Source organism: Hibiscus syriacus, unplaced genomic scaffold (assembly GCF_006381635.1).
Source record: "Hibiscus syriacus cultivar Baekdansim isolate YM2019G1 unplaced genomic scaffold, ASM638163v2 tig00110839_pilon, whole genome shotgun sequence".
In the NCBI taxonomy this organism is placed as follows: domain Eukaryota; kingdom Viridiplantae; phylum Streptophyta; class Magnoliopsida; order Malvales; family Malvaceae; genus Hibiscus; species Hibiscus syriacus.
The window spans coordinates 88,032-102,325 of NW_024062886.1; the positions used below are offsets into that span (position 1 = coordinate 88,032).

At 31.9% G+C, this 14,294-nt stretch overlaps 1 protein-coding gene across 1 annotated transcript; it reads left to right on the forward strand.

The window, feature by feature from the left end:
* The first annotated feature begins 13,005 nt into the window (after positions 1-13,005).
* Positions 13,006-13,675, forward strand: LOC120143203. The gene is made up of 3 exons (XM_039157591.1): positions 13,006-13,168; positions 13,300-13,487; positions 13,601-13,675. Exons 1-3 carry the CDS (start codon positions 13,006-13,008, stop codon positions 13,673-13,675), a joined length of 426 nt encoding a protein of 141 aa, XP_039013522.1.
* The last annotated feature ends 619 nt before the right edge of the window (positions 13,676-14,294 follow it).

The following is a 14,294-nucleotide window of genomic DNA, read 5'->3' on the forward strand; positions in this document are numbered from 1 at the left end:
TGCTCCTTAATGTTGAGGAAATCTAGTTGCCTTTAATATTTTTTTCTTGAAAGATTTATAAAAATTATGCATCTATGAATGTAATTATTTTGAATGTTTTCACGAATGTGAGGATGGAATTTATATGATGACAATATTTTTTTATAAAAGGTAATTTTTGTATTTGTTCTCATTAGAGGAGAAAATGATATTAATAAAGAAAAATTGGATGATTTCCTCATTAGAGAAGAAAATGGTCTTTAAGAAATATGAAACTATGATTTTCAAAGAAACAATCCTAAACAGACAAAAGGTAGGTTTTTAGAGAAACAATATTAAGGTTTCTAGGGAAATAATCTTGAGAAAGACTAGATAGAGGTTCCTAGAAGAAAGGTCTTAAAAAGACGAAACTAGTTTCTCAAAAGAGATTATAAAGACATCCACGTGAGAGGGGAAATAATTTTTTCTGTTTCATGTGATGATGGATGTTTGATGCAAATATATAAATTCATGTGACATGTATGTTTATGTTGATGCATATTTTCTTAATCAATGACAATGAAAGAGGCACAAGCAGTCTTTATTCTCTTTTACATTCGACCATCTTCATTCTTTTTTACACTCGAGTGTACCCTTGTAATTCTTGACTCGTGACAATCTTTTCTTCTTTCCCTAACAAAATTAACAAAATTTCCCCCCTAAAATTTCGTCTTTCCTTGCCCAATTTATGATCCCGAGCTTCTATGTTTGATACATATGCCAATTTCCAACATCTATTCTTCAGAAAGATTATAGTATTTGAAAAATATTTTCCTTCATCTTTCATTTTAAAAATGTGAAAAAGTTTAATGAAAAAAAATAGTTCCCATTGCATTATGCTCATATTTGAAGCAAATTTCAAAACATGAGTTCATTGAATATCAAACAAATTAATTACTTTTATCAATAAAAAATTATAGCTCTTTGAAAAGTTTCGAGACTAACTGAAATTTTGAAGTATGAGTTAATTTGGGAAGGTAAGGTGTTTCAAGTTAGCTTTTTTGGTCAAGATCTAGTACTTTTGATTCTATGGTGTTCATTGATTTGATGCAGTAGTCTTTACATTCATCTTATGGAATAGCCCACCCGTTTCAAACTTTCATGAGCTTTTTTGGGGATGCCTGATGCTTTATCAAGAGTTTTGTAAGATCACTTTTTATGCAACAGTTCAAAAAAAAATATTCGAGCCACTTTTTCATGTTTTCAATTTGAATCATCCTTTAGTTTCAAGACGTCGTTCGAAGTTTTCATCTTGAACCCCCTTTGTTATTTTCCCACATTTTTGTATTATGAAATAAAGATTTTAAAATAAAAGATTAACCCTGAGAGGCGGAGTGAAATCTGAAGATAGTCTCTGCCACTTAGAAATTCATGTATGATTAGAAAGGACTTTTAATGCACGCAATGTAAGTCATGGCTCACGATTGTAAAAGAAATGGATAAATAGGCCCAAAGAAGTGTTTAAGGGTGATCAAACCAAGGATCAATTTATTCTAATGCTTTAATTCCCGGTTTGCTCAATTTGAATATGCTTTCGCATGCCTTTTATTTTTCTATTTTTTGGATCCCTCTAGATTGCTTATTTTTTGGTTTTAACCTTAGAGTTCATCTCTTTTCTCTATACCTTGGGTATTCATGATTTTCTCATTGAATTTACATCTTTGAACCAGTTGTACTTAATCAATCTTGTGATTTGGGAGTCCAATGAGCCCTTTAATATGAGGGATTCCTATCATGTGTTTTTCTCTTTTTTTTCTTTTTTTTCTTGTTGCTTCTAGCATGCCTAATTTGTTTAGACCTATATTCATAAACTTGATCCAGGATACCCCAATTTTGCTTCATATACAGGATGATTCCCATGAAAGTAGTGCTCTACATCTTTGAGATTTATTATGGAGAAAGAAAATTGGCTTTGTGGCTAAAAAGATAAGGGTGTGACTTTATTACCTTAGAGAAAAGTAATGTCAAGATATGATTTTTAGTATTGACCATGAATTATTTTGGATAACAAATTGAGGGATTAAATTTTGGCTTTGACTGAGATACAAAATGTCTAATCTTGTCACACGTCAAAGGTTTATAAGCTCAATCCTAAAAAGAGCTTTTAATTCACTTGATATTAAAATATCTATAAGATTAAAACTTGTTTCATTTCTCATAATCTTAAGAGGTACATTTCATTTATAAGTTCAAACATCAAACATTTTTATAGATATTTAAGTAAATAAAGAAAAAAGAACAAAAACAAGTACTTGAATCAATCAAATTTTAGACCTTGCATTTCAATGTCCCACAGTTCGCAATAGTTTACCCTGAGCTTCCTAGTGTTAGATACATATCGCGTTAACATCATAGCCTTCAGGAAACAGGGGTTCTTTTGGCTTGGATTGATATGGAGTCACAAGGTTCTTCTCAACAAGTACTGGAACCAATTCCTTATATGTAATTGGAATTGAATTAATGAAAGTCTTTTCTAGGATCACCTTCTGAGGTTTGGTCCCATGACTAGTTGAATAGGATCCCACCATATTGATTTAAACTCATTTCTCAGTGTTAGTACCACTAGTGCACCTTATCTTGTTGTTCTTCACAGCTCTTTAATCATTTCTCCACAGATGAAGATGTTAGAGAAATTCTTAGTTTGACCCCTAACATGTTAATAAATGGATATTTTAGTGTATCGATGAATATATTGATGAAATAGTGGATCAACTATCTTGAAAATAGTGGACCAATATTTTATCATTATTGGTGTATCCAATCATCCTTTGAATAAACATCGTGAGATGGAAGATAGGGCAACTAGTTTCATTTTATTTTTCAAAATCAGACATTTTGAATTTGGGCTAGAGCACCAAGTCAGAAACCAAGACTCGCTTGCATCCATTTCTTCATGAGAGTTTTGTCCTCTCATTCCTTTGAATGTTTCTCTTCACCAATCCTTTAAGTTATCAAGGATCTCATTCTTAGCTCCTTCCAATTTATCAAAACTAAGCATGTTGTAATCGATAGATTTATTTTCAAGATTAGCCACAGTTGTTTGATTCTGAGTAGCAGATAAGTCTGCTTAGTTTGCCGATAAGCTTCTTGGGTGAAATGATTAGTTATGGAGTAGCATGTACCATCACACACCTAGGGTTTCCACAGCTAAGGTTGTCTGCTCCTTTCCTTTTACTTGGTTGAGCCTAGACAATTTTGTTACGAATTGGTTTACCATACTAGCTTGGTTTTGCATGAAACGAAGAACAATTTTCTTTTATGTTTACTCCATCTTGGCTTCCCAATCTATTTGTATTCTTTACAAATTCTCTTATAGTTATTTCTTTAGTTGTTCAAATCTTGTTTCCATTATTGCGTGAATGAAGTTGTGCAATTAGAATCATTGCGATTCATCCATGAATTAACTCTATGTTTTTATGATTAATGCATGTAAATGGCTTACATACATGTAATACAAAATCAAAGATGCAAATGTGGATGCAAAAGGTGTTGATCCCGAATATAAGTATGATAGAACAAGTTCCATTAGAGACAAAAGTTTTCGCTATTACAAGATAATCCATTTTTCATATACATGCTTTTGCTTGGACGTTAGGTCTAATATAGGTCGATGATTTATCTCAGGGCTTCATCCTCGAAAACTATACCCCTCAAGTGTTTTATGACCTCTTGGGCTTACATAGAGGCTCTATTCAAAATACGAACTTTATCTTGGATCATGCCCCTACGACGCCAAAGTTGTGTTTCATGCCTTGATTATTAAAGGTGGAATAGTCATAGGTAAGATTCTATAATTGCAGTGTTGCTCAGATCAATGGGTCACCTTTTAAATCTTGGATGTCGCTTTATAAGTTAACTCTTATGCATGATCCTCAAGTGAGCTACCTCCTCGTTCTCTTTGAGTTTCCCTTAAACATAAATGCATGATTTTGTATGCGGCTACTTGATTGAGAACTTTTACTCTATTTATGAAAATTTTCCAATTAAACAGTCAATTGTGGATCAATGCCTTTATGTTATGTCATGGTGATATAATTCAAAAAGGAGAGAAATGACACAAAAATGAGAATAAATGAGTCAGTGCATATGATAACTACCTAAACATGCTTTTATTAAATAGAAATCCTACCCAACATGCTTTATTTTGAGAAGTAATCTTAACTGCATAGTATCTAGTTCACATGTTTTCATTCAAAAAGAAATTTATTCTATGAATTTAAAGTAAAGTGCGAAGGTTTAGAGTGTTCCTCATTCTTTTACACTTATTAGGGTGACTACTAATGGATGAAGTTTCGACATGGCTCATTATATGTAGGGTTTCGTTTCTAAAGAATTAGGTACCCAAATTGTTATTGTCGGTGTCCCTTGGGCTGTCAGACCCTCGATCTTTCTCCATTATGGGATCGTATGGATTGAGTTCAATTCGAAAGGATGCATTTCCTTATACCCATACGAGAAATAAATTCACACGAGAGCAAAATATTCACCCCTACTTGCTAAGTCCCTGTGGAGTTGCCAAGCTTTCGTAACATTTTTCCTTCGGGTTCCTTTTTAAAAGAAATCCTTAATTTATGACTTATTCTGAATTGATATGGAGTCACCATCGACATTTGGGTTAGGTAGTTTGAACAACTAAAAATATATTTTTAATAAATTTTTAGAAAAATATCTTTTAAAAAAGACAAATATCGGTATGTTTATTACCAAAAACGCATTTATAGGAGTTTGAGAATCGATTACATGTGAGGAAGGATTAACATCCCATAACGTCGAAAACTAGTAACTAATTGCTTATATGTTTTCATAGTAGTGGAAATTATAGATTCAAATCTATATTTAAAATGTGATCATTTTACCTTAAAAAAAACATTCGAGATTCACGCTTACGTCGTTTAGAAGTCCATCTCATATATTTTTCAAATAAGACAAATGTTGCCTCATTATTTATGAAAACAAAAGTATGCATAATTCAAATGTAAATACATCAGAATATTGTATGAACAAATAATTGAAAATGCATGAACTATTACACATTAAAATTTAAAACCATTTATTTTGAAGTTAAAAACCATTTATAAGACTTTTCCATCAATTAATCGATCAAAAGGGTATTACTTTTGAATTATCAAGAGATTATACAAACTTTATTGGGAAAAATTGAATTTGATTCGAAGTACATATTTCTTTAGAATGGTCCTATAGAATCGCACTTCAGTGATCTAGAAGGCTTTTCAAGATCCATTCTTTTGATAAAATGTCTTCGAAAATATATTAATATATAATATTTTAAACTTACATAAGTAACGGCTGAAAATAAATTGAGACAAACAAATATGCCAAAGTCAAAATAACCAAAATAAAAAAAAATTCAGGAGACTTAATTAAAATAACAGTAACATGAGAAAAGGATTAAAATAAAATTAATACAAAATTAGAAAGCTAAACTATAAATAAATTGTGGTGCAAAATGAAATGATCCACAAATTACATGCTTTAAATTAAAATATAAACGAAACCAAAATGAAACATACATTTCATGAGCCAAAATGAACATATGTAAAATTTACAAACAAAAACTACTGGAAATTAAAACAAAGCATACTGAAGGACTATATTGAAATAAAATAAAAATCTAACATAACAATTGAAATAATTGAAGAAAAAAATAACATACGATTCATAAAATTGTCAAGTGACCAAAGAAGATATTTGCGCAATACATGGAAAATAGTGTGAATCCACTCCCCAAGTCAAATCCAAGTCGCATATTAAGTTAAATATTAAAAACGAAAGAAGCTAATTTTCTCTTTCATCTCGTTGCCGCTAAACATAGAGAAGCAAAAAGACTTCTCTCTAGAAACTCTCTTCAATTAGTGAACCAGAGAGCACCCGTGGCATCGGTAGACATCCCAGATGACCCCCGAAAAGCACTACTTAACCTGGGTTCTTCAAGGGAGACCAGGTGTACGAGAAATTGAGCGACGGAGGCTCTCCTCAGCATCGGGTTTCCTTCGAACCTCTAACTCTTCTCTAAACCCCTTTTCTTAAACATGAACTTGCACTAGAGAAAAGGTGATACCTTTGAAATGGAGTTCCTTTTCTTCTAGTTATCTTCTTGCTCTCGTTCCTTTTTTCTCGTTTTTCTAGTTAGAAACTCTTTTTTTTGCCCTGATTTTTTTTATGGTCTCGTTTCTGCTCCCCTCTTTTTTCTATTGGGTTATTCTATTTTTATAAGGCCTTTTTCCTTTGTTATTATGTTTTGGGTAGTTAATCATTAAATTATGGTAAAAAAATGATTTTAATTATGTATGTTTTAATTTGATCCATAGATCATATAACTTTTTAAATAGTTTAATCAAACTATTTTTCGTTAAATTTTAATAGAGATAATAATGTGTATATTAATAAAAATAATATAATTGTATATTTAATCTTCAATACTGATATATTTTATAAATTTAATTTTAACTTTAATTTAGTTTAAAATTATTAGCTATTCAATCCAAAGATACTATGTTAATATATTATTATGATTTATTTTCAAGTGATATGTGTCACCATATGATTATAGAATTATTATTTTTAATTAATTTTAATATTTTAATTTGATAACTTTATTTATGAATCAAGTGGTGACACGTGCTAAAACTTGTATTAAAAAAATTGTAGAAATAATTTTGTTAGGAGGATTCAAACAGGGACTATCAACATGCAAGGCTTAACCACTAGGCTAATCACTCCATATGACAATGTATTGCAAACTCAATTATATATTTAGTTTTATATTATTTCATACATCTATATATATATATTAAATTATTGAAACAAATTTAATAAATGAATTATATCTTTCACACGCATTTATATATAATTATAAGTAATACAAATTTATAAATAAAAATAAGTTTAATATTTTTATATTTTTAAATTAAATTATTTTTTGCTTTCACAATTATTTTTAAATTATTATAAATATAAAGCAAATGAGAATTATTATTTTTTTAAATTGAAAACAAATAGTTAAGATCCATATTATAATTTTATTTTATGTTTTAAGTTGTTTTCGTGACTTTAGATTCTCTAATAATTTTTTAATATAATTTATTTTTTTAATATAATTTATTTTTTTAATATAATTCATATATAATTATTTAAAAATAATTATGAAGAAATTAATCAAATTTAAAAATATAAAAATATTAAACTCGTTTTTATTTATAAATCTTGTATTACCTATAATTATATATATATGTCTATGAAAAATATAATTTACTTATTAAATTTGTTTTAACAATTTAATATATATGTGTATGTGTGAAATAATAGAAAACACAATACATATATAACAGTTTGTAAAACTATAAGATATAAAGTAGTTAGCCTAGTGGTTAAGCCTTGCTTAGGGACATTGATGGTTCTTAGTTCAAATCCTCCTAATAGCACCATTTTCTCAATTTCTTTTCCTTTACATATGTGGCAACTCCGGATTGGAGGGTTAATTATTTTAAATTAAATTGGAATTAAGACTAAATTTATAGAATATGTAAGTATTGAGGAACAAATATATAATTATGTCATTTTTATTAACGGACACGTCATCATCAGTTAAAAATTAACAAATGGTGGTTTGATTGAACAATTTAAAAAATTTGATAGTCTCTTTGATTAAATTGTCATCTCTTATTTATTTTAATAATTTAATATACTTCATGATTAGTTTAATCTAACTAGTAACCAATTTTATTTATTATAAAATATTTATTAATATTAATCCTAATTAACTTAAAAACAATTAAAGTGATTTAACCTAAATCAAAAGCTTGAAATTTAAAAAAATGATTATCTCGAATAAGACCCAAACAAAAATAAGTGTATAAAAGACTATTACAAATCAATAATTTATTATATATGATATCAACTTATTCAAGCATGGCTTTACGTTTCTACTCTCGATCAATCAAGTGACCTAATATATTATTCTTATTATGTATGAGGGATAAATCATTTATTGATAAAGCATATCTGACTACATAAAATTGTGGTATGTCCAATATCAGTCTTTATGGTGTAACCAATTACTACACACATTTAAATGTATCAAAATATGTGACAATAAATGTTGACATAATGACTACCTCAAGTTATAAGATCATATATGAAGTTATCCCATGAGCAATACTGTGAATAAATAGCCTCAAATGTTGTTCTCTAACACATACTGATGTATTGATTTCTTATATCTCTATGTTAGTGGTAACACTTTGTCATTTATCAACCATATATTAACCTCAAATGTATTATTATTGTCCATGCCTGCAATAATATTTGGCCAAGGACTTTTTAAGAATAATTATATCATCATATGGACTTTTATTATTCCATAATTTATTTAAATACACAAAAAATATGATTGAAAATAATAATGGTAATGACTTATTTAATAAACATGATAAAATAAATATTTCATTACAACCATCTCATGATTGGTCTTTGTGCATATTCTAACAAAAAAGACACTTAACTGGTCTTTGGGTATTCGGGTGGATCCGAGTAAAGAGGAGATTATCATTGCAGCTCCTCTAACGAGGCTATTAAGGAATGACGTTTCATTTGTCTGGTCCAAACCTTAATATTATAGTTTTGAGAAACAGAAGACTGTTATGACTGAAGCCCCAATATTGATTGAGCCTGGATTTTTCATTTTATAGTGATGTTTCTCACTCTAGACTAGGATGTGTTCTGATGCAGGATTGGGAGGTTGTAGCTTATGCATCTCATCAGTTAAAGCCACATGAGCGTAACTGTAACCCCCTCAGACCGATGCAGTTAACTTGATCCGATATGGAGTGTCACATTAGGGCCACCGGAGCGACCCACTATAAAAATAGCAGAAAATTTAAAACTTTTCTTAAAACTTGTAAACTCATAAAATCATTTATGAGTACAAAATAAAAGTTATCAATATTCGAAATAAAATAGATTTTCAGACTCGTATATAAAACAAAATACAATTACATGCCCCCTAATCACATGTACCATACTCTATAAACAATGCCGAAAGAACTTCCTTACTGAAGTCGATAGATGCACTGGTACAATTCTTTTAGCCTGAAAAGATGAGTAACAGAGTGAGGTTTGGAAAGCTCAGTAATACAGAACTACCAGATGATGCTGAAGAACGTGCAGATATAGATAAACATATATTTTCTTATTGGTTTCGAACACCTATGGATTTTCATGCAGAGCGGAGATCCTACTGATATTTCAGATGGTAACGGACAATGAGCTTTCAGTTCAGATAAATACTTCGGATGAATAAGTTCAAAAGATCAAAATAGGTTTTCTAGTGTGTTCCCGTAAAACCAGTAAAAAGATACAGATCTTTTAAAACATATATATATATACCCCCATCCTTTCACAATCTGTTTGTGTAGGTTCCCCAGAACCATACACCCAACCCACACAACCTGTAAGGCCCTGAGAACAATGCCGAGTAACCTGCATAAATACTTCCTTCAACAATACCCCCAATTAAAACATTTTCCGTCCATAAACGGAGATATCATAAATCAAAACAGAATTCAGAACATATATCAGAACAGAATCCATATCAGAAATCATAACAAAATTCAGGTCATGTATCAGAACAAAATTCAAGTCGGAAATCAGATAAAAATTTTATATGATTAGGGAACACACCAAAGTTTACAGATATTATTCAGAGGTACTGGATAATCTTAGCAGGCAGAGAAACACGGATATTCAGTATACCGATAAAATGTCATAATTTAGAATCACTATTGGAAAAGTTCAATAACTGACGGAATCATTAGTTATTCAGAATGAGACTTGAGCTGATAAGGAAGAATTGAAGGTTCAGGACATTTACAATCTGTGTCGATTGATCGGATTATCGAACAACTCTTAGATGAATAGTTCCCAGAACTAATACTTATCGACTGGTCAATTCATTATCCTTCCAGGGTATTTACACTTTAATACCAAAAATTCTTATCAATAGATCATCTTTGGAATCATCACTGAATAGCTCTTCTAATGTCTTTATTTCATTTTCACGCTATCCATATATCATGAAATGCTGACGTGCTTGATTTGTAGTTTATGATCCATAAGAACATTACATCATGTATGTTCATTAACGTTTCCAGACTCATCCAAATCAATTACTTAATCCATAGTCCTTGAGGTTACTTAATTCATTTATTAGTCAAGTCCATTCCAGTTACTTCTAAGTTCTCCAGGGTAATCCAAACGTTTCTGAATTTCAGATACATATTGTACTTCTGTTCAATTCAATTTGGTCTTTGTGGTTGATTTGTCTAACGAATATCCATTTCTTATTACCGAATGCGATCTAGAGTTGAGCTGAGCTGAGTACTTTCAAAATTATCATCGAACCACACTTGAGAAGACGAACACACCTTCAACTGATACCTATATCGTTCAGGTACTGACATCTCATTACGGTTGATCAATTCACTTAAGTTATTCCATAAATTCTAAAGGTAGTCCAACACCTATGCTTATTTGGATTCCTTAATTAATCCAAGACATTTACTTAATATAGGTCATAAGGGTATTTTGGTAATTTTGATGTTAAGTTTTATTCCATTCATTTCAGAGCTCGAGGATATTCAATTATTCCTAAGCTTGGTGATATTCTTCAGTCATTTCCATTACAGGGGTATTTTGGTCATTTTATAGATTTACGGTATTTCAATCTTTTCCTTCCATTCGGTCTTATTATTTAATTCCAATTTATCATCTATTTCAGTGTCTTCAAACAATTTTGAGATAAATTGGTCTTTAGGTATTTACTCATAACCCGAATATTTTCGGGTCAAGTGCCTTTTCATATTTTTACCAACTGAATATCAGGAAATTTTCTACACTAAGTCAGGATCTTTACAATCAAATCCGTATTTGATCGAGTTAAGTACAAATCTTCAAAGTACTTTCTCATTCAGGGTCAACTCGAACTATTTTACCTCTCAAGGGCATTTTCGTAATTTCTTAACCAGATAATTTTGATATTACCTCTTAACGAAAATAATTATAATTTAAAGATCCTATGGTCAATTACTTTCCCGAACATTCTCTGATCTTGAAATTATTCCTTAACAAACTTCTAGCCTCTTGCGTAGACCCTTTTTGGCGTTAAAAACCAGTTATCAAAATTTTTTAAACAAAACTATCATTTCTTATGCACATCTATAATTCTATCGGATCAATATATCTTTTCAGAGTTATTAACCAACTTTCAGGGATAATTCTTGTCATCCTACAATATAAGGGTATTTTCGTAATTTTACCCTACCAGAGTATTCTCATAATTTCCCATTCAAGTACCTTTAACATTTAACCTTGGATGATATAAAATATAAGTTACAAATCCATGGCTGATTTCTTTATCACTAATCACAAACTTGTAATTTAATTCTAACAATTCCTCAATCTCTTCTATTAGACATTCGATCTTTATTTAGTTACAGAATTTCTACCACATTCATATCGAGTGTATAAATTATTCAACTCCACAAAAGTGATCAACATTATCCTATTCATGCATTTACCAATATCAATATGTTCCATGAAGCATAAAGAGGTAGTAAAATATTACCTCGATTTTCGTGCAATACTGATCGACTATTAAATTCCATTCGAATACCATCGATATTGAAATCATCTTCCAATATTTCCTCGGATCCATATCAACAAAAATTATATCAGAAACGAAGCTTAATTAAGATAAACGGATCGAGTCGGATGATAAATCAGTTAAAACCAACTTACCAGTTTCGAATTTGGAAAAACAGACTTCAGATTCAGGACGTTGAAAGCATAAAATATGACTTTTCGAAAATTTGGAATTTTCGGTCAAAATCAAAGTCAACGGGTTTGACTGGCAATTAAGAGGCATTCGGGTCTGAATTTAAAAAAACGGACTGCGGAATCGGATTTGGAATGTCCAAAAATGTCAGGATAGGTATACTCGGTCAAAGTCAAAGGTCGTTTAATGCCCGGTCAAAGCCCGTCAAAGTTTTGGTCAACTTTGGTCAACACCGATCAAGGGTAAACGGTCAACGGGTCGGGTCGGGTCAACTGGTCGAGTCGGGTAAACGGGTCAGGTCGGGTTGGAACCGGTCAAACCGGTTAAAACAGTTCCAAAACCGGTCATTTTTCCCTTCCCCACGCGTAGTGGCAGCGCGTGGGATGTCTTTCAGCAGCCTACAAATCGCGAAAAAATTTCTAAAAATTATTTTGAGTGATTTCGAGGTACTTATAAAGCTCGATTCAAATTTTTGAACGACGGAGAGCTCGATTTCAACAAATCAGAAACTTTGACCGCTTTACCTCCTCATGCGCTGCTGTCGTTGGAGACCAAGGATGACACCGGTAGACTCGAAACGACACATGGAACACGATGGTGCGGGAGGTGTCATAAACGGATCATCGGATCATCGTGAATCGACGAAAAACTAATTGAAATCGAGTTATTACCGACGATACTTCCGACTGAAATTAATGACGAACGACGACGATGCACAACGAAATGTTTGAGGGGTTTTATTCCTCGTTTGACAACGAACACGATGGTGGTTTCGGTTCATCGATCAGAGGTCGAACGGCGAGTAGATCGGAGTTGAGAGAAGGGTTGTTGGAGAGGGAAAACTAGGAAAATATTCTGCTGAACATACGGGGGGAGAGATTTATAATTCTCTCCAAAATAAAAATGGTTAAATTATGAGTTTAGTCACTGAACTTCCTGCACTTCTTAAAATGGTCTGCCAACTTTAAAATTTTACAATTTAATCCACCGTTTCTTCCAAAAATACCAATTAAATTTACCACTTTATAATTTCTTAAATTTAGCCCATAAATTGGGGTGTTACAGCAACTACCCCACCCGCGATATGAAATTAGTTATTATGGGTTTTGCTCGAAAGATCTGGAGAAACTATCTCTATGGAGACAAATGTTATATCTTTACATAAGAGTTTGAAGTATACACTTACTCAGAATGAGCTAAATCTGAGGCTGTGTCGCTGGTTCGAGCTTCTGAAGGACTATGATTGTGAGATCGAGTATTATCCGGGCAAGGCCAATGTGGTGGCTGATGCCTTAAGCTGTAAGGCAGAATCTGATTTGAGGATCTTGTTTCCTAGGTTGAGCTTGTATGATATGGCAGTTTGTTGACAAAGTTGTATGTTAAGCTAACCTTAGCTCTTGGATAGGTCTTTGTTTTCCAATATTGAGCAGGTCCAGTAGGTATCGATTTCGGATTATATTTTGATCAGGATGGTATTATGTGTTTCCATAGTCGTTACTGTATTCCTAAAGATAGTGAGTTGAGACAAACTATTCTTCAGGAGGCCTATGGTATTCCATATGCTATGCATCCTCGTGCGGGTAAGATGTACAAGAATCTCAAGGAGCGTTATTATTGGGTTGGTATGACAAGGATATTTTCAATTATGTTGTAAGGTATCTGATTTGTCAGCAGGTCAAGGTATAGCCTCAATACTTGTCTAGTCTTTTGTAATCTATTATGATTCCATAGTGGAAATGGGAGTGCATTACAATGGATTTTGAGACTAGGTTACCTCTGACTCCTTCTAAAAAGGATTATGTCTAAGTGATGGTTGATCAACTCGCCTAGTCAACTCACTTTATTCTGGTGCGAGTTAATTATTCTTTGGAGAACTGGCTAGGTTGTATATCTTTGAGATCATTTGACTTTATGGTGTTCAGTTGTCTATCATTTCTGATTGAGATTCGAGATTCACTTCTAGATTCTAGAAGGTTTTGCACGAGGCTCTGGGTACTCGTCTAAATTTTAGTACAACTTCCCACCCGTAGACTGATGGTCAGTCCAAGAGAGTGATACAAGTTCTAGAGGATATGCTACATGGTTGTGTGACTAACTTCCGTGGTAGTTGGGAGGAGTTTTTTGCTCACAATAACAACTATCAGAATAACATCTGCATGTCACCGTATGAGGCTCTATATGAACGTAAATGTCATAATCCTATCTGTTGGACTGAGTTGTGTGATAGGAGGATTTTGGGACTCGAGCTGGTTCAAGAGACTGAGAATATTATCAGACTGATCCATGATTGCCTGAGAAAAACATTTGATAGAAAAAAATCTTATGTTGATCAAAGGATGAAGGATACCGAGTTTAAGGTTAGGGATCAATTTTTTTTTCTTCTGAAAGTATCCCCGTGGAAGAAAGTGCTGAGATTTGGACGTAA